The following is a 20,308-nucleotide window of genomic DNA, read 5'->3' as shown; positions in this document are numbered from 1 at the left end:
GTAAGTGAATGAAGAGGATTTGATAGTTTATTGGCCAGGGTGGGGGGCGCAAGTGAGGGGGAAGGCAGATCGAACTACAGTGTTAGGAATACAAACCTGTATTCCTAACACTATAATATATATTTAAGTATAAGGACTAAAGACAGTCTGGTAGTAATATATGCAATGAATAAACAAAGGATTTCTAGTGCTTCGATAATGTTTGTAGGCAGCTATGACAACCCAGGCCAGAGTCTCTTCTTTCTGGTAGTAGGTAAGATGCAAAATGAAGAAAGAGGGTCGCAGCGCATGATCCAGATGGTGCTCGATGCATGTAAAAGAGCAGGAGACACAATATAGTGCAGTAGGTACTTATACTTGGTGAAGAAAATATAGAAATGCACTTACAGTTTTTTGGAGCTACTGATCAGCTCCAAATAGTAGCGCTAGGGCAGTATGATCCACTCCTATGGTTATACTGGTGCAGAAACAACTTGCTAGGAAGTGCATTAGGAACCAGATGCACTATATGGGAGTCCTGGCATGGGTAGTAGCAGCTCACCGATGCATATGTGGCATATAATATTTATATGTGAAAATATAAAAAAAAAAAAAATAATAGTGCACACCGATAAATAAAAGCAGTATTAAAATAAAATAAAAAAGAGGGGTACTCACAAAAGGAGAGCAAAAATGGGTTTCCTCAATCCAAATAGCATAGGTGGTATAATCCCAACCAAGGATATTTCTGGAGTCATCTTGGATAAAAGCAAGGTGCCCACCGCCATGTGTTGCGGCCCCGGCCCGCGGTTTATCCCGTCACTTCCTCCCATCAGCCACCGGGAGCCGCGCAGGAGGAAGGAGGAGGGAGTCAGAGTGGTAACTCTGACTTCATCAGGCTGAGCTACTACTGGACCCCAGGGAAGTCAACCTCCTGCATTTAAAAGGTAGGAAACAGTAGGGTGACTAAAATATTTTGTGTGTGTGTCTGTGTCTCTTTGTGTGTGTGCCTGTATGTATGTGTGTGTCTGTATATATGTCTGTGTGTGTGTGTCTATGTGTGTGTCTGCATGTGTGGGGGGGGTGGGTAGACATATGGGGAGTGGTGGGGGGTAGATGTATGGGGGAGGGCCCAGGGCAATTTTCGCACCGGGGCCCCGTGGTATCTATGATGCCTTTGGTCCAAAGTAGATAAAAAGTATACTCTTCCACTTTGAAGTGTTCCACTTTTGAATGGCTGTGATTTAACAAAACACGTAAAGTGTATTTCCAATTATATGGAATATTGTTGCTGCACCAGTATATCCACAAGCGGGGATCATACCGGCCAAGCGCTAATACTTGGAGCTGATCAGAAGCTCCAAAAAGCTGTAAGTGCATTTCTATATTTCCTACTACAATATATTGTGTCTCCTGCTCTTTTACATGCACTGAGCACCATCTGGATCAGAAGACACTCACAAGGTGTTGCGACCCTCTTTCTTCATTTTGGTAGTAATATACAGCTAGCTCCAAGCTTACAAATAAACATGCACACAAACCTGAAACCTTATAGTTAACACCATAAAATAAAAATGTCCTCTAACCCTTGGGCACATGGAAAGGAAGGCATTAAATTAGGTTATAGATAATTTACCCATGACTCTCTATGAAGTTGGAGGTTAATAGAAAGTAGGTTGAAATTGTAGTGATTTTAAGCAATTATGGAACAGCTAAGAAACATTAGTATAAAAGGCAAGGCATATTTGAGCAAAACTGAAAAAATGGGCACTAATAGGAAAAATAAAAACAGAAACATCTCGGTCCATATCTGGTAACTTCTTCAGTACAAAAGCAGCGGTACATTTTAGTTAAGTCGGGCAAGAATTGTCCAACTTTTCATGTAAATGCAAAGCAAATGTAAAATTTAAGACCAAAATAGCCAAACTGCAAAAAATCTCCAAGTCAACTATGCTTCCAGTTTGGTTGCTTGGGAATTAATTGTGAAATTCACTTTAAACTCCTGCCAGTGTAACTTTAGTAAAACAAAACAAAACAAAACACAAGAGTGTTGATGTGCAGAGATATAGATGCTGTGTTATTGGTCAGTATTGACCTTTCAGAAATACTCAAGGTTGGGATGGTTAGACAAAATCAGAAGTCAAAAAGAGAAATGAAATAAAAGAAAGTTTGTTTAGGCTTTGGAAGAGTTTAAATTTAAGGATAAGGAAAAATGTGTGTTTTTAAAGTATAGGCATGTGGAATTTGAAGAATTATTTACAAAGAATTCACTGTCATGTGATAATAGAGCTGCAGGAGATGCTGTACGGTATTCATCACTCAGAGCTTCTAGGTCCCTCAGAAATGTACTTTATGTGTGAAAAATGTTAGTAGGCAGATTGTAAGTGATTCCTTCCACTTCCTGTCCAGCTTCAAACACAGGCACTGGAGGAGCTGGAACAAACTGTCGCACTTTTGGTAGGACAGCCAGCGCTGTATCTTCCGCGAGGCTAACAAGGCATTTGCCTTGGATGGCACTTTCCAGGGGGCAGCAATAAAAACACCGCCCCCAAATGCCCAGGCAAATACCTTGTTAGCCTTGTTTTAAGGGAAGAAAAAAAGGAGGGGAAGATGGAAGCATTTAGGGAAACACTCTAAAGTGGGGTTAAACCACAGAGACTACCAAGGTAGTAATAACGAACAAGGACCAATTGAGTGCCCTAAGTGAAATAAAATTTAACTTTTATTAAGTAGGTTTAAAAAAGTATATATAACTATATACACTATGTACTTGCAAAAAATAATGTATAAACCTATGTACAACCCAGAATTGTATACAGTAGCAAGGTTATAGCCACTGCAATTGAGTACTAGAGTGATATATTAACTCTGTGCATGAAGCAAAGAAAATATATAATCGGAGTAGTAATATATTAACTCTGTGTGAGAAACAAGTAAAATATAGTGATGCAGCGTTGTACTAACGTTCTAATACACTGTAATACATATAAGTAACAATTTATGTAGCCAAAGCAGAGGACCTGTTCAAAAGTTTTCAGTGTACCTCTGGTGACACAAACCTGCAACTAATCAATGTTGCAATTGTGGTCTGCTGTAGTATAGAGCTATCATGAATAGTTACACAGTGAACGTAACAAACGCTGACATAATAAAAAAAACAAAACAAAAAATCACTAAAAGTATCGCCAAAAAGGTCAATTAGCTGATAAGTAAGAGTACTGAAAGGGGTCTGATTAGTAGATACACGGTGGGCTTGATAGTAATGCCCTATGTGCAAAAAATAGCAAGTATCTAGGATGACGGTTAGCAATTCGTCACCACTGTTCAGAGAGTCTAAGGACAAGTTAAACCACCGCTCATAAATCACCCTGTACTAACAGTAACAATAAACGGGATTCGGAGGGTAATCTGGGCACATACTATCTAAAGCCCACAATGCAAGGTAGCAAGGAATCACCGATGTCCCCTGACGCGCGCGTTTCGCCCACAACTCATCAGAGGGGAACCGATGTGTGGAACGTGGCCAGTTATTTAAAGGGCATGGATCCACTTGATTGGAGAGTTCAAAAAGCCCGCTGTTTTGGTTAACCAATGATGGTAAGGGTATTCTGTGACGTAAAGTGAGTCCAGAATTGAAAGGGTGTTTAACCCTATCTGATCATGATAGCTCAATCGCTCAATTCAACAAGGTGGTCTACGTTAGTGATAACGTTGACGACAGTTGTAATAATAGCTCAAGAGTTAGTGACTTAGTATATGGCAATTTCATATGCTGGGAATGAAATGCCTTAAGGTTTCAAGAAGTGATTTGATACATATACAATGTATGTCAATGGGATAATTATCATACCCAGCTAAATGACCGGGTGTTAAGCCTCATGTAGTCATATTATGTATACAGTAGGTATGATTGGGAATAAGCCCCCAAGAGATTGTGTGATGTTGAAGAGGGTCCAGGGTTAGAAAAGTGTTTAGCCCTGTCTAATCGTAATCCCTCCCTCGTTCAATGGAAAGGGATCCTCCATATTGAAGAATAATGTTAGCAGCAGATGTTATTGCTCAAGAATTAATAGCTTAATATGCAGTAATTTTGTATGGTTAGAGGAAAAGCACTGCAAAGTTAATAATTTAGTTTAGTAATTTAAATGCCATAGTGTGTGAGGCAATAGTTTGATCAGCATATCGTGCTAAGTGACCGGTTGTTGAACCTTCAGGTGATATTCAATGTACAGTGTGATTAGAACTAGGGCACCGCGAAGGTTGATAATTTAATTTTTGATAATTAAGATGCCATGGTAGAATATGATAAAGGGTTGATCCGCATGCCGTGTTAAATGACGTTTTTAAAAAAAAAAAAAAAAATCCTACCAAGTAGTACTTAATTGGTCACTAGATGGATAATACAGATCAACGTTAAAAATCGCGTTGACGTTGATAGCCCACGTTGATAAATCGTCCCAACGGTTAGAATGTTTGGGAATAAAGTTAACATAATGATATTAGTGCCAAACAGCATTTAATAAAAGATACTAAGTAGCATTTATGCAGAAGATAAACAAAGGATCGCAGGGGGTGAACTGTATTCAAAACTGTCAGAGTGGATGTCCAAAATATTGCAGAAATTCTGCTGATTATAGTACAGTTAAACCATAATGGAGATGCATATTTATCTGCTTCAAAAGATAGTCACATGAGTACCAAAAGTAAGGAGGTGAAAAATAATTGAATGTTGATTATTTAGGATATTACATAGTAGAGAATTCAATAAATGTTTAAAACATGAATTAGTGTATAATGAGACTTTAACTCCAATGATTGAGCGGAGAGGTATAGTAGGAGAAGCTAGTTGTCGCAAAAGGTGACAAAGATACAGCAGTAACAGTTCTAAGAATCAGAGATGTATAGATACAAATAGGTAAGTGTGGCAAAATGCTAAGGTTGTTAACATTACCCGTAAATCTGTGGTAAGGTTGATACATATTGGGACTAATTAGTACCCAAAAGATGGAACTACTGCATCTGTGTGCAGACCATGTTGGGTTACCCGGCCGGGTATATTAAAAAAAAAGATACGGTAAAATAAGGGACTATTTTAGTTTATAGTTCTATGGGATATAAGGGCCATGTGATGAGTGGTTGTCCTTAGATCCCTACAGAAGGGGAAGTTTCCCCCAGAGATCCATAGAATGATACTAATAATGGGGGGGTACTGGTACGAAGTGCCCAATAGAGAACAAACCAAAGGAAACATATTTCTATGAGTGTATGAACGGGGTGAAGTTAAATTCTTCATTTAAACCCGCTGGGGCTAGGGTTTTGGATTCATAAATCCACCTGGATTCTTTTTGAAAAAGTATAAGGTTGTAATTCCCTTTTCTCGAATTGAGAATAACTCTTTCTAGAGCCTGAAATGAGAGATGGTTGGGATTGCCATCATGAAAGTTCCGTACATGATTTGCTATAGGGGTACTCAAATTAAGATTTTTTCACTGAGTTTACATGTTGTAGGGTTCGTCTTCTTAGTTCTTGGTAGGTTTTTCCTATGTACTGCATCCCACATGAGCACGTGATGACATATATAACGCGTGTGGTACTGCAATTTATAAATTGTTTAATTTGGAATTCCTTTTGAGTTCTAGTACATTTGGCAACTTTGGACTGGTTAATAAAAGGGCAGGCCTTACAGTGTCCACACTTATGGATTCCCATAGGTGCACTGAGCCAACTTCTAGGGCCACTTCCTTGCTCCAGATGACTATGTACCAGGAAGTCACTCAAATTCCTAGATCTGCGTGCTGTAATGTTGGGATATTGGACTGATTCAGGTTTTAGATCAGTATCGTATTGCAGAATTGGCCAATGTTGGGTGAATATTTCTTTGATGGGTTTCCATTGTTTATCGAATGTCCCGATACATCTAATAAGTTGATTAGGTGGAGTGTTTTTTTGGGAGTGGAGACTAGTGCTTCTGTCTTGAGTGAGGGCCCTATGGAACGCTTTTTTTAGAATTCTATTAGGATACCCACAGTTTTTGAAGCGAGTTCTTAGTTTATTTGCTTCGGCTTGAAAGGACTCGTCATTGGAACAGTTTCTCCTGGCTCTTAAATATTGTCCGTATGGTATTCCAGCCCTGAGGCGGTACGGATGGAAACTGTTCCAATGAAGAAGGCTGTTGGATGCAGAACTTTTCCTGTGTAGTGTTGTGTCTATGGTGCCGTCCATGTTCAAGAGGATTCTGAGGTCCAAGAATTCAAGTTGTGTTTCGTGGATTACATGTGTTAATCGTAGCCCAATTTGGTTGTTGTTAAGCACTTCCACCATATCCGTGAAGTTTGACACAGAGCCTGTCCAAAATATTAAGATGTCGTCAATATACCTAACCCATTTAAATATAAACGGGTGGAATTGGTTTGTTGTCGGGTCTTTAAAGATGTTTTCTTCCCACCACCCCAAATACAGGTTGACGTAGCTGGGGGCACGAGCAGTGCCCATAGCTGTGCCACGCAGTTGTAGATAGTACACCCCATTAAACACAAAATAGTTGTGGGTTAAGACAAACTCTAGGAGTGATAGAATCAATTTGATTTGTTGCGAATTGTATTTGGAAGATCTATATAGATAGTAGGAGGTGGCTTGTAGTCCTTTGTCATGTGGGATGTTGTTATATAATGAGACGACATCTAGACTGGCTAGAAGGGAATATGGAGGGACTGTCAAGTTCTCAAGTAACAGTAAAGTTTGTTTCGTGTCTTTCACATACGAGTCCAGTTGGATAACAAATGGATGTAAGAGTTGTTCTAAGAATTTGCTAGTTTTTTCAGTCAGGGAGTTATTGCCTGACACTATGGGTCTCCCAGGGTTTTTTTAGGCACTTGTGGACTTTGGGGAGACAATAGAAGGTAGCCACTGTGGGGTTGTTATTAGGAATCATAAATTGATACTCCTCCTTTTTAATAAGGTCATCTGATAAGGCCTGAGTTAAGGGGGCCCAAGAGCTGGCCGGCTGGCCACCTTTGGATCCCCCGAGGCAGGCGGACAGTTCTGTCCCAGGCGGTCGGGCGCGCTAAGCAGGCAGTGGCCAGTTCTGACCCAGGCGGTCAGGCGCGCAAAGCAGGCAGTGAGGTTGCTGAGCTCTTCCTGATCAGCTCCCTCGAGCGACCTAGAGAAATGCCGGGAGCCGGAATAAGACGTCACTCCGGCTCCCGGCATTACTCTGCGACGTGCGAGGGAGCTGATCAGGAAAAGCTCTTTAGTCCCTGCAGTTTAAGCTTAATGGTATTGTATTGTGCGTCGACATATGTGCACACAGTACTTTGTAAGGAATGTCCAAAGGTGCCTGAACTTGTATGGCATTTCTTTGGAGATATCCCAGTGTACATACATCAATGATGATGATGCCTTAGACACACAACTGCTGCTGAAGTAGGTGTTTTTTGTTTTTTAAATGGTTACTACAACCAAAAAACAATGTTTTCATAAAATACTGGTTTTGTTTAGAGTAACCCTTTCTGAGGTGGTCCCCCAAAACATAAAAAAAAAAAAAGAAAAACGTTATTCCATTACATAAAGTACCATACATAAAGCTAAATTACTGAGTCCAAATTCTTCCTGCAGCCCAAAAGTTCTTGGCTGACGTCAGTGTGTCGCAAATGGCTTTATGGCTTTAGCATGCTGTGTGTGTTGATGTCACAGGCCAATTTTGCACAGATTTGACATTAGCCAGGCCGGAACAATTCTGGACTAGCTAATAGCGCTGCGGGAGGTGGAGTTACACCTCTGGCAGCTAAGGGATTCTGCAGAGCTGCCAAAGCTGGATGTCGATCCTGCCACTCATTTATTGACTTAGGTCATAATCTGACCACTCTCAGCCAATAAATGAATGTCTGTGCATCTTAATTAGCACAGAATTTTCATAGGAATTCCAGGCTGGCTGATGACAACCCGTGACACTGCCGGAGGTGGAGTTAAACCTCTGGCAACAAATGGGTTAAACAGAAAAACACTGAACATTCAGACTCCAGGCACCATGACCACTTCAAATCACTGATATGGTCATGATGCTGAGAGAAACCCTTTAAGTATGTTTTTTAATATGTAAGCATTAAAATTACAATAGGTAACTAGCCATTTCTTTTTATTAGTAAGGCAATTTAGGTAAGTGTGTGCTATGTGTGTCCCTATCATAATGCTGCAAATAAATCTGTCATTTATAGGATTACAATGCGGGTTTTGGAAACTTTTCTCTTTTTGTCTTGTATTTAATGTTTTGTCCACAACTCAGCTGCATTGTTTTCCCTTAATACTTTTACTTTCTGTGTTCGAATTATGCATTACTATTATTAAAGAAACATTTAAACGTAACACTGAGCCATATAATATTCCTCTATAGTACTATAGTGCACAACATATACACTATAATCACACAGCATGAAAAGTAGGCATGGACACAGTTAAAAGGCGCTTTCTGGTGAGGGTGTAGGGGTGTGTCCGTGCGGAAGATAGTATTTGCATTTCAGAAAACTTCCTGGTTATGTACAGGTAAAGAGAGGGAGGGAAGGAGAAAGAAGGAGGGACAAACTAGCAAGAACCAGAGAAAGAGAGTGTGCATGAGAGAAGGAGTGATATAGAGGGGGGAGAGAGGCAGACAGGCTCGTAAAGTGAAGGAGTCGGTGAGGTAAACTTAGAGGGAGGAAGTGAGAAATAGAACGTGACAGATACAAAACATGATATAAAGGAACAGACAGATTCTAACCAAACAGGCAGATGACAGAAACTATATAGATATGCATAGAGAGGTGTGTGTATAGCTATATATTTATATAGATATCCAACAAGGAAAGGAGTAGTCAGATATTGATTTAAAAAACAAACATATACACTACTAGATGCATGAAAGAAACTGAAATTGGAGTCAGGCGGATATAAAACTAAAAAAAAAGTAGGAACAGAGTACTTCAGGGAGTGTTGTGTGGTGATGAACTCTCCCTCGACCTGAGTGACCACAGTTCAAGTGAAGTCCCTGCAGCAGACCGTCAAGATGAGTGAGATGTCCAGCTTCCTGCACATTGGGGACATCGTATCCCTATATGCTGAAGGAACAGTGTGTGGCTTCATCAGCACCCTGGGGTGAGTGTGACTAACAGAAAAGTATTTTCATAACTAAGGTTGCATTGCAGGAACACGGCTGGAATACACATAGCTTCTTGGCATATACTGACATTTGTGTACTGGTAGGCTTTAGGATGGGCGTGAGATCAAGCATAGCATAGTTAAAAAGTCAATAAAGTGAGAACACTGCTGTGCTTGTGTCAGGGAAATAGAGCAGTGTGGTGAAAGGAAACATCAGGGAGGGGGCGAGGGGGTCTGGAGGTGTTTGAGGTGATGCTGACTGTGTACATCAACTCCATGTGTTTACAAATACACAAATCTTGGGTGCCAGTAGCATTGCAGTATGAGTTTAGTGCAGTATACAAAACTTTCGTGTATGGTGACAAGGCTTGTGTCACCGCCTAAACGCAGGAACTCTACATGAATGTTGACAAAACTGTGTGTTAATAGGAACAATCTCTACGCAAAATTAAAATACACTAAACAGGTTTATTCACTGAAAATCAATTTGTATGAAATGCAAAATATATTAAAAAAAAATATAGTTCATGAAATTTTTCCAACTCCGTGATTTCAATACACTTCAATCTGGTGTTTAGCAAATACTCCCAGGCGTTGTGGGAAGTCCTATTAGGTTTGACATTTGGATAACTTACTTCCGAATTGTAATGAGAGAATGAGTTGAGGATGGATCAACAGTGGGACAGCGCTGGAACGTTCTATTTAGAATGATTGTGCATTAACAGGTGTATAGAATCAGCCTTCACAAGCACAGGATACAGTATGGAATGTTGGTGTTTTTGTTGTTGAGTTAAAGCTGGGATATTTGAGAGAGAAGTTTAGTTTGGGGTTATTTAGGAAAATGAAGACAAAGCTGTGTGTGTGTGTGTTTGTAATAGTGAGGAGGTGTAACACACTCAGTCTCCACTGCAGCCTCACAGTGAGTAAACAGAATAATCCGCCACTGTTTGATTAGATCACTGCCTGGTGAATGCACAGGGCGCGGTGCTGAGATGCTGTGCCACGAAATACAGAACTTTTATAGAGACCTCCATACATATAGAGACTCACTGATATTAAACTGTATACACTATACGTTTACATGTTTGCACTTGGTTGTAATCTAAGATACAAAGTACACACGCATTGTCCTAAACACACATTCCCTGTGATTATGGGCATCTTAAAAAAGATCTCTATGCAGGAAATACAGGTCCCTCTTGTTTTACTGAACCTTTCCTCTATAATCTTTTTCTACTGTGTTCTATAATAGGATTTACTGTCTCTGTGTGCTGTAATTGACGCTGGGTATCTGTTAGCTACAGATGAGCTTATTTAAATTATGTCACTGAAGCAGAGCTGTTCTTAACTAATCATTTTCCACTGTATTCTGTTATTTTGCATAAAGCACCAGTTCAGCTGCCTACACAATTATTTTACTTCACATTTACTTATTTTAGAGTTGAGCTTTTGTTTTCTAGCTGTGCTTACATGGCAATGAATGAACACAGAGACAATTATATTTTCACATAAAAGTTTCTAAGCAATTTCTTCAGGAATAGGTTAATAAAAGTTCTGTCTCTGTGCCCTGCAGATAAAGAGAGGAAATGAAGTGGAGGGAGGATGGGGGGGGGGGGGGGGGGTTGGGGAGGAGGGGCGGGTTATGTCCCTTTTTGTCCCCTGTTCCAGTCTTTGCCATAGGGATCTAGGATGCATTTTCTTAATAAACGTAATGATTGAAAATGGACCTGGCAGTTTACAGTGAGAAAAAATGTAAATGTAATAATTCATATTTGATGTAATTGAAATTCTTATTTCTTTCTATTCAACCTATATGTTATACATTGGTAGTGCATTAATAAAAAAAGAAAATGTAAGTATCTATTTTGTTCTATATGATAGGATGCCTTATGAAACCTTATATTCCATCTGCACTTTTCCATTTGATGATAGGACTACTGGTAGTATTCGAGTTAAAAGATTGTAGATGCCAATTAACCTTAAAATGTATGCTGCGGTGTCAACTACATATAGCTTTTTATGTTGGTATCACAGTTACAGAAAATCCACCAAAACATTTCTCATTCTTGAGTTGCATAGGATATAGTTCCAACTTCCATTTATATCAAAACTTACAAAATTAATGCAGGAACAAATTTGCTTGATGTCACCATACTTTACATAGGACACGAGGCCATGCGTTTAGACTGGAAGAAAGAAGATTTCGTCTAAGGCAAAGGAAAGGTTTTTTTACTGTAAGAACAATCAGGATGTGGAATTCTCTGCCTGAAGAAGTGGTTTTATCAGAGTCCATACAGATGTTCAAACAGCTACTAGATGCATACTTGCAAAGACAGAATATTCAAGGATATAATCTTTCAATGTAGGGTAATAACTGCTTGATTCAAGGATAAATCTGACTGCCATTCTGGGGTCAAGAAGGAATTTTTTTGTCCTAGCTTGTTGCAAAATTGTGCTTCAAACTGGGGTGTTTTTTTTTTTTTTTGGATCAAAAGCAAAAAAACTAATGTGAGGAAGGCTGAACTTGATGGACGCAAGTCTCTTTTCAGCTATCTAACTATGTAACTATGTAACCATACCCAGCCATATCAAATAAATATTCAACCGTGGTTTTGGGAGTGGTTTATAGCCAGGTTGTATAGCCTTAATTTCTCAATGATAGCTCTGATTCATTAGCAATTACTAATTTATCTTGAAAAATATGATTTTGAAAACATGGAATGATTTCAGAAATGTTAGTTTCCAGAAAGAAATTTGTTATCTACACTTTTTGGTATCCATAATACTATGGCAAATTACCTGTGGGTTTCAATGCACTCAAATTGGTTAATATGTTATGTAAGATGCTTTATGATAGTAGGGGCTTTGGATACAGGTTTTTAAAATGTTCATTTTGCCCGTGTTACTTTATTTTCAACTGTGGTCCACTAATATGAAGACCTAAAACCATTGCATCCAAATACAGTTAAGTATATTGAACTCTCATATCCTTTCACTGAAATCGTTCCCCTTGACCTCATGTACAGTCAGGCGATGGTTAGTGTCTGGAGCGTTGACCTTTCAAAGCACCCCACTTTGGCACTCATGCCCTGGTCATTGAGATGATGCTCTTAAAAGTATACCCACTTTGCATTTGTATGGGGCGAGAGTAGTAGGGATGATAAGAATACTCAGGCTAGTGTTTTCAAATATTCACTTTGTGATCATATGCATAGAAATACCAACATTTGAGGACTGTCTTTTCTTTATTACGTATTGTGGTGTACTAAACACATCCTACATCTTAACAATATACTTTGTGGGTGAAATTATCTTGCTTCATGCTTCCATGGTATTGTGAAAAGCATTTGAAATTCTTATCTTCGCTTCCAACATTAGGGTGATGCATAAAGAAACTAACATAGAACACCAACACTAAAATCTTAACATTATGGTAAGATAACCATTTGGCTTGCAAATTGAAGTTGTTTAACAAAATACATTTTCAGTAATAACAAATTATATTACATAGTTACATGTTCTGAAAAAAGACTTGCATCCATCAAGTTCAGCTTTCTCACCTTTGTTGCTGCTGTTGTTCCAAAAGAAAGCAATAACCCCAGTTTGTAGATCTTTATAATTTTACAACAAATTAGGAAATAAATTCGTCTTCTTGCCCCCCCAGAATGGCAGTCAGTTCTTTCATTGGGTCAAGAAGTTGTTAACCCACATATTAATGTTTTATATAACTGAAATATTATTCTTTTGCAAGAATTCATCTAGTCACTGTTTACAAATCTGCACAGACCCTGTTAAAACCACCTCTTCAGGCAGAGAATTTCACATAAGTACTTAAACTGAAAAGAGACTTACGTCCACGAATTTCAGCCTTTCTCACATCTGTTTTTGCTTTTGATACAAAATAAGGCAAAAAAATCCATCTTTATTGTTCTTACTTTAAATTACCTTTTCATTTGCCCTAAAATAAATCTCCTTTCATCCAGTCTAAATGGGTGTCCTAGGTGTTGTTCTAGTGTAGTTTATGAATAAATTTCCAGATAATGTTTTGCATTGGCACCAAATATATATCACAACCCATCTAAGATAACATTTATTTAAAATTAAAGAGATTTAAAAGGTTACTATAGGCACCCAAACAACATTATCTTAACAGAGCAGTTTTGGCTCACAGATCATACCTATGCAGTCTCATTACACATGTTTGCCATTTAGAAGTTAACTCTATTTATGTATACAGTCCTAGTCACCCCCTGCATGTGAATTCCTAAACACCTACTGTAAAGAGAAATCTGAGGTTTAAACCTTCTTATCTCCTGCTATGTTATAGACATAACCTTCTAGACCCTGCTGGAGCCTCCTATGTGTGGCTAAAGGTTAGATTACAGAGATAAAAACCTCTAAAGCATATTAACATCGTATGGAGAATAAAACCTTTTTTATGCAGGCTGTGTGAGTTACAGCCAGGGGAGGTGTGGATAGGGCTGAATAAACAAAAATAAAACTGATTTAACTCTCCTAAATGTCAGAGAATTAACTAGTGAGACACCAGGGGCATGGTATATAGGGCCAGATTAAGAGCCCAGTGGGCCTGGTGCTGACAATTATGACGGGCCTAATTACAGAATCATATCGACCAAAACAGTAAAACACTCCCAAGCGTCATGTATCTGATGGAGATGGTGCTGGAGAGAAAGAAAACACTAGCTATAAGAAAACACATACCCTAGGCTAATCTCTCACTAATTTATGTTTTAATCTTTCAAGTAAATCCATAACCCCTAACAGCAGTGTCCAGTCAAGCAGGAAGTCAATGGGCTAGGTAAAAGGGTGTGCCACTGACACAAATCACGTAACCTGCCAAAAGGGGCGAACATGCCCAAAAAGAGGACATGTCTGCCCAAAAGAATTAGAAGGCAAGCCTGGCATGAATGCATGTAAGCCTAACTTCAGTAGTGGGGAAAGTGATGGAAACCATGTTAAAGGATAGGATTGTTGAACATCTAAAAACACATGGATTTCAAGATCAGAGACAACATGGGTTTACTTCAGGGAGATCATGCCAAACTAATCTTATTGATTTTTTTGATTGGGTAACTAAAATTATAGATCAGGGTGGTGCAGTAGACATTGCTTACCTCGATTTCAGTAAGGCTTTTGACACTGTTGCACATAGAAGGCTTATCAACAAACTACAATCTTTGAGTTTGGATTCCAATATTGTTGAATGGGTAAGGCAGTGGCTGAGTGACAGGCAACAGAGGGTTGTAGTCAATGGAGTATATTCGAAGCTTGGGCTTGTCACCAGTGGGGTACCTCAGGGATCTGTACTTGGACCCATTCTCTTTAATATTTTTATTAGTGATATTGCAGAAGGTCTTGATGGTAAGGTGTGTCTTTTTGCGGATGATACTAAGATATGTAACAGGGTTGATGTTCCAGGAGGGATAAGCCAAATGGAAAATGATTTAGGTAGACTAGAAAAATGGTCAGAGTTGTGGCAACTGACATTTAATGTGGATAAGTGCAAGATAATGCATCTTGGACGTAAAAACCCAAGGGCAGAGTACAGAATATTTGATAGAGTCCTAACCTCAACATCTGAGGAAAGGGATTTAGGGGTGATTATTTCTGATGACTTAAAGGTAGGCAGACAATGTAATAGAGCAGCAGGAAATGCTAGCAGAATGCTTGGTTGTATAGGGAGAGGTATTAGCAGTAGAAAGAGGGAAGTGCTCATGCCATTGTACAGAACACTGGTGAGACCTCACTTGGAGTACTGTACACAGTACTGGAGACCCTATCTTCAGAAGGATATTGATACCTTAGAGAGAGTTCAAAGAAGGGCTACTAAACTGGTTCATGGATTGCAGGATAAAACTTACCAGGAAAGGTTAAAGGATCTTAACATGTATAGCATGGAGGAAAGACGAGACAGGGGGGATATGATAGAAACATTTAAATACATAAAGGGAATCAACACAGTAAAGGAGGAGACTATATTTAAAAGAAGAAAAACTACCACAACAAGAGGACATAGTCTTAAATTAGAGGGACAAAGGTTTAAAAATAATATCAGGAAGTATTACTTTACTGAGAGGGTAGTGGATGCATGGAATAGCCTTCCAGCTGAAGTGGTAGAGGTTAACACAGTAAAGGAGTTTAAGCATGCGTGGGATAGGCATAAGGCTATCCTAACTATAAGATAAGGCCAGGGACTAATGAAAGTATTTAGAAAACTGGGCAGACTAGATGGGCCGAATGGTTCTTATCTGCCGTCACATTCTATGTTTCTATGTCAGGCTGCTTGCCAATCATGCAGCTGGCCAACTAAGGGCATACTATGCAGACAACACCCTGAGCGTGGCATAAATGCATCTAATGATGCGCTCGCTGAACGCTTTCTAAGGACTGTCCCCTAGCACTCGCTGGTCCACTTGTCTCCTTACCTTCTTACCAGCAGGCAGAAGCTCCTGGTATATAGTCTGGTACAGAGAAAAGCTGTATGTAGTGAGTGTAGAAGAAAGGGAACATGCCACAGTTTATTCATTGTCAGCCAGTCCACACAAGTTTTGTTCCCATACATCCATCTTAAGTTTCCTAAGAGTATGTGAAAAGTAGTTAGGGTTGCCACCTTTCTTGGAAAAACATACCAGCCTTGCTAATTAGCATAATTAAATATGTATGGGTCACATCACATGATGTAAATCACAAGGAGTGACATAAGAGAAAATGCTGTAAAATCACCAAAAAACTACTTAATTTGATTCTGCTGTATAGATGGATTCCTCCCAGTGCCCCCATGTCTCCCAGTGCCCCCTTGTGTCGATTACTCCAGGTCTCAGTGTTCCTATGCATTAGTGTCTCAGTGCCCCATGTCTCCCAGTGTCCCCTAGTGTCGTGTCCCCAGGTGTCCCAGTGATCTTATGTATCACAGTGTCTCAATGCCCCATGTCTCCCTGTGTCCCCATGTATCCCAGGGTCCCCATGTCATTAGGACACTAGGAAGACGGGGAGACCTGGGGACACGGGGAGACCTAGGGACACGGAGACACCAGAGAAACTGGGAGACTAGGGGACTCTGGCTGGGACACATGGGGACACTGGGGAAATAGGGGACATAGACACCAGGGACACAGACACTAGAGACACTGGCTGGTGCACATGGGGACATTGAGACATGGGGGCACTGGGAGACATGGGGACACAGACACCAGGGCCACAGACACTAGGGACACTAGCTTGGAGTGAGACACTGGCAGACTGGGGTCACTGGGAGACCTAGGGGGCACTGAGACACCAGGGACACTGGCTGGGAGACATGGGGACACTGTGTCCCCATGTGTCTGTGTCATAATGTCTCCCAATGTCCCATAGTGTCTCAGTTTATGCCTCCTTGCAGCCTCCCCCCCTCCCCCCCCCCCCCATCCCTTACTTCCCTGAGCTGTAGGCTGTCTCTGCAGGGTGGAAGTGGCTGTCTGGACTCTCTGTAGCTGCACCCCTGCAGATCAGTGAGTATAGATAGGCAGGGAGGGATATGCTGGAACTTCCTATCCCTGCCTGTCTCCACACACATAGCGACCCCTACTGGCCAGTGCTGGTATTGCCAGCATCACTCTTGTTACTGAGAAAAATACCAGCATTTGTTTTGCCAGTATCACTGCAATATTGGCACCAGCCAGACAGCCTCAAATACTGGCTGTGCCAATAAAATAAAAGCCAGATGGAATCCCTAAGAGTAGTGTGTGAAAAAAATCAATGGGCCTATTCAATGGGCCTGGGCCTGGAGCTGCAGCTCCATCAGCCCCTATGTTAATCCGGCCCTGATGGTATATACACCCAAACTACTTCATTAAACTAAAGTTCTTTTGATGACTGTAGTATCCCTTTAAATGTGTCAGCCTTTCTTCATAACTAAAATTTGCATTTGTTCTAGGGCTATAATATCTTTATTTAGAACAGGTACCCAAAATGCCACTAATATCACTTTTTTGGTTATATATATGTTTTATTCGTTTTACAAAGGAGAAGTATGCAATAGACACATTTTGATATATGCTCTTTATATAGTCTGCATAAGGAGGTTTTCAAGAAAATGTACACAAAGTTAGGTAAGGTGCATTGAGCATTTGCTTATTTGTCTATAAAGATATGATCCTTGTGTAGCAACAAGATGGTATGTAAAATTCAAGTTATGTAAATTAAATTAGATCATCTCAACCAATTTTAATTAATCAATATTCTCTGCATTTGAAATCTGCATGTTACCTACCCAGTAACACTGTTCATTTACCTTTTCAAAACATTATTATTGCACAGAAAAACAAACACAAAAAAAGCATATCTATAAAGTGAACTAAGGTTGCAATCCTAGTTATTTTCAAATGTGCCGAAAAGCACATTTGTGGCTAGTAATCACTTTATGTAAAGAAAATATATGTTCTGGATCCTACATATTTTCGTTGACGGAAATCACCTCATCTGTAGTAGAAGAATATGGTATTACTAAATATGCAGAATTCATATGCTGCATTAGGGATCCCAAAATAAATACATGGATTATCTGGTGTCTCCACAGCAGCACATGTATTTTATTCTTTCATATAATGCCCAGTAGCATGAAGTTAAATTAAATGTCAAAGAAAACATGGCAAGTCTGGTAGTTCTAAAACTAAACTAAACCAAACAGATAAATTGATATTGATTTACTTGTCCATACTGGGTTCTCACATTGTCAAATGTGACCCAGAATGAAAACAATCAAAAGGTGTCGCAAAAAGTAATTGAACACCGTTTTATTCCTATGAACCTGCATATTTTTTTGCCTTGAAAAAAATGTTTAAATGCAAGACCACACCCTTCAATGAACATGTGATTTGTACTTTATGAGTGACAAATCTCTAATTCAAACTTTAATTTAAAAATAGAAATAAAATCAATCAGGAATAGTGCAATGAGGTTTCTCTTCTTATTACTTCATTTCATCATGTTCTTGTTTGCTTCCCTTAGGGGTTTGCAAAAAAGAACACACACGAGTTTTCAGGCACAATGACTTAAATTGGAATTACACCTACGGCTATGAGTGCTCTAGTCTAGAGTACTCTGCCTACTTAGTACATAAACAGACACTTGTATACATGCTTAGAGGGAAGTTTCATGTTGTTTATTGAAAAATACTTTGACATATATAGAGTGCAACATCCTGGTGAAATGGAAAGGTTCTTCCATGGGGTTTTATTTCTGAGGTTTTGTTAGCAACCCACTTATACCGCATTTGTATGACCCACTCCATTTCTGGTTGTACAATTGGCACATGAGTGTAATCCACAAAACAATTGACATTTGTGAGGCTGCTGGTTGCAATTTTTTAACCTGAAAATCAAGCTTTTAAAGTACAACTATTACAGTTCAAATTACAGGAAATTCAGGTATACCAGAATTTTCCACAAGTAAACCTGTACAGGAATGATTTTGGATTGATTGATGTCCATTCTCTCCAAGAGCAGTTTGTCTGCATTCACGACTGTGGGGCAAGGCCTACTGCCCCATTAGTCCCGAATGCAGAAATGCATGTTTTGGCTATGTGTATGCTGCTAGTATATCTTTTTTTCTTAAACACATTTAATATGTATGAACCACACCTTTAATATAAAATCAAATAATAACCTACGCTTTTTTTGTTTAAAACTTTAATAAACTACTTCCAAGGTGACCTAATGTTTAGATGTTTAAAAATAACCTAAACCAAGGAACTAAACACTTAATATATAATAATGACATACATTGCTACATTAAAGTGGGATACACTATTTCTTCATTTCATTATTTTTATTTTATTTTTTGTTGATTCTTTAATCGAAGGCAAAGTAAAAAGAACACATAGAGAAAAACTAAAAGGATATACATTTTGTAAAGTTGTCCCTTATGGACTTTTGCCATATTCACTCTGGGAGCCATGTGTTGTGCTCCTAGGTTTCCATTCACAAAGAACCCTAGTTTCTGATATACTCTAGTACAAGATTTCAAAACAGATCTCTTCCTAAGGCATCCTACCCCGAGTGTACAGGCTACTGAACATTCTGTGAGTGCTCTACATTATGTGATTGCAGCAAGAGAGGGTATATCTCCTTCTCTGATCCTGGCTCATATCTTGACAGACTTCACACCATATTTCTCTTCCATCTCCTAAAACAGATCACTCAGTTATCTGCACAATGCTTATTGCAGAAGCCTCTCTGATTACATTGCACAATGTGCTGTCAAGCTTGGGGTATGCAGGGAGAATTTGTAAGTTACTTTTTAGTGTCCTTCACATTGGGATAATACCTACTCATGTCAGCAGAGGTTCAACCACAGTCATTAGATTTGTGTAGTGCTCAGGTGTGCACACAACTACTTGGTCAGCATTAAATTGGCCACAACTTTCAGAGGGGGAGTTTTAGGTTCAAACAGATACCTGGATCACCATAGGTCTCTGCTTGGCTAACAACAAGACCTATAGGAAAGGGAATGAGACACGTGGAGGGGCTGCAGGGGGGGGGGGGGGAGAGGGGGGGTATAAGACACAGGCCCAGTGATTTCTAGTTATTCCTCTGATTTCACTGTACATTTAAGTTGCATTGCTTGTAGATGTTAGTGGTGTAATGCTGTGTAAATACTGAAAACATGAAAACAACTGATCAATGCTTACATTTACAGGTATTTCTAAATGTAGTTAGCCTTGGTATATATTCTCTTATAACATTGATGCAAATTCTGACCATACCTTTCAGTCTGCATAGTCAATACATTGTGAAACACAGATCTGCACAACAGTCAAGCCATAAGACTTCGCCCCAAAAGCAATAAGATATAGCAGAAATATATAACATAAAAAATATAATTACATCAGTTGATTCAATCTACATACGCTGAGGTAGGATGGTTTCTGTAACCTTGAAGGAAACAGAAATGGACAAAAAATAGTGCAATATGTAACAGTTATTTAAAATATTTGATGTAGAAATAAAGTGTGCAAACGCTAAGAGCTCTGCTGTAATGCGCCTGTATGGTACAATCCCCGTCTATGGATATTTGTAGCTTTGCTTGATAGTTCTTTCCGTCCAGTATACATGAGAAAACCCAATCGAAAGGTCTTATGGTATAATATGTATATACACAAAGTAAAGGATAAAAAGCAGTATCCTACTTACAATATGCAGAG

The 20,308-nt window shown here is 39.3% G+C and overlaps 1 protein-coding gene across 2 annotated transcripts in view; it reads left to right on the top strand.

The window, feature by feature from the left end:
• The first annotated feature begins 8,560 nt into the window (after positions 1-8,560).
• ITPR3 (inositol 1,4,5-trisphosphate receptor type 3) overlaps positions 8,561-20,308 on the top strand; it is a 192,032-nt gene continuing 180,284 nt past the window's right edge. For both annotated transcript variants that reach the window (XM_063453125.1, XM_063453123.1), the window contains exon 1: positions 8,561-9,105. In XM_063453125.1, the coding sequence (XP_063309195.1) occupies positions 9,017-9,105 (89 nt within the window). In that variant the 5' untranslated portion in view covers positions 8,561-9,016. The remainder of the gene's footprint in view (positions 9,106-20,308) is intronic.

Source organism: Pelobates fuscus, chromosome 1 (genome assembly GCF_036172605.1).
Source record: "Pelobates fuscus isolate aPelFus1 chromosome 1, aPelFus1.pri, whole genome shotgun sequence".
Lineage (NCBI taxonomy): Eukaryota > Metazoa > Chordata > Amphibia > Anura > Pelobatidae > Pelobates > Pelobates fuscus.
The sequence above is the reverse complement of the archived record's forward strand: the minus strand, read 5'-3'. Positions and strand labels throughout refer to the sequence as shown.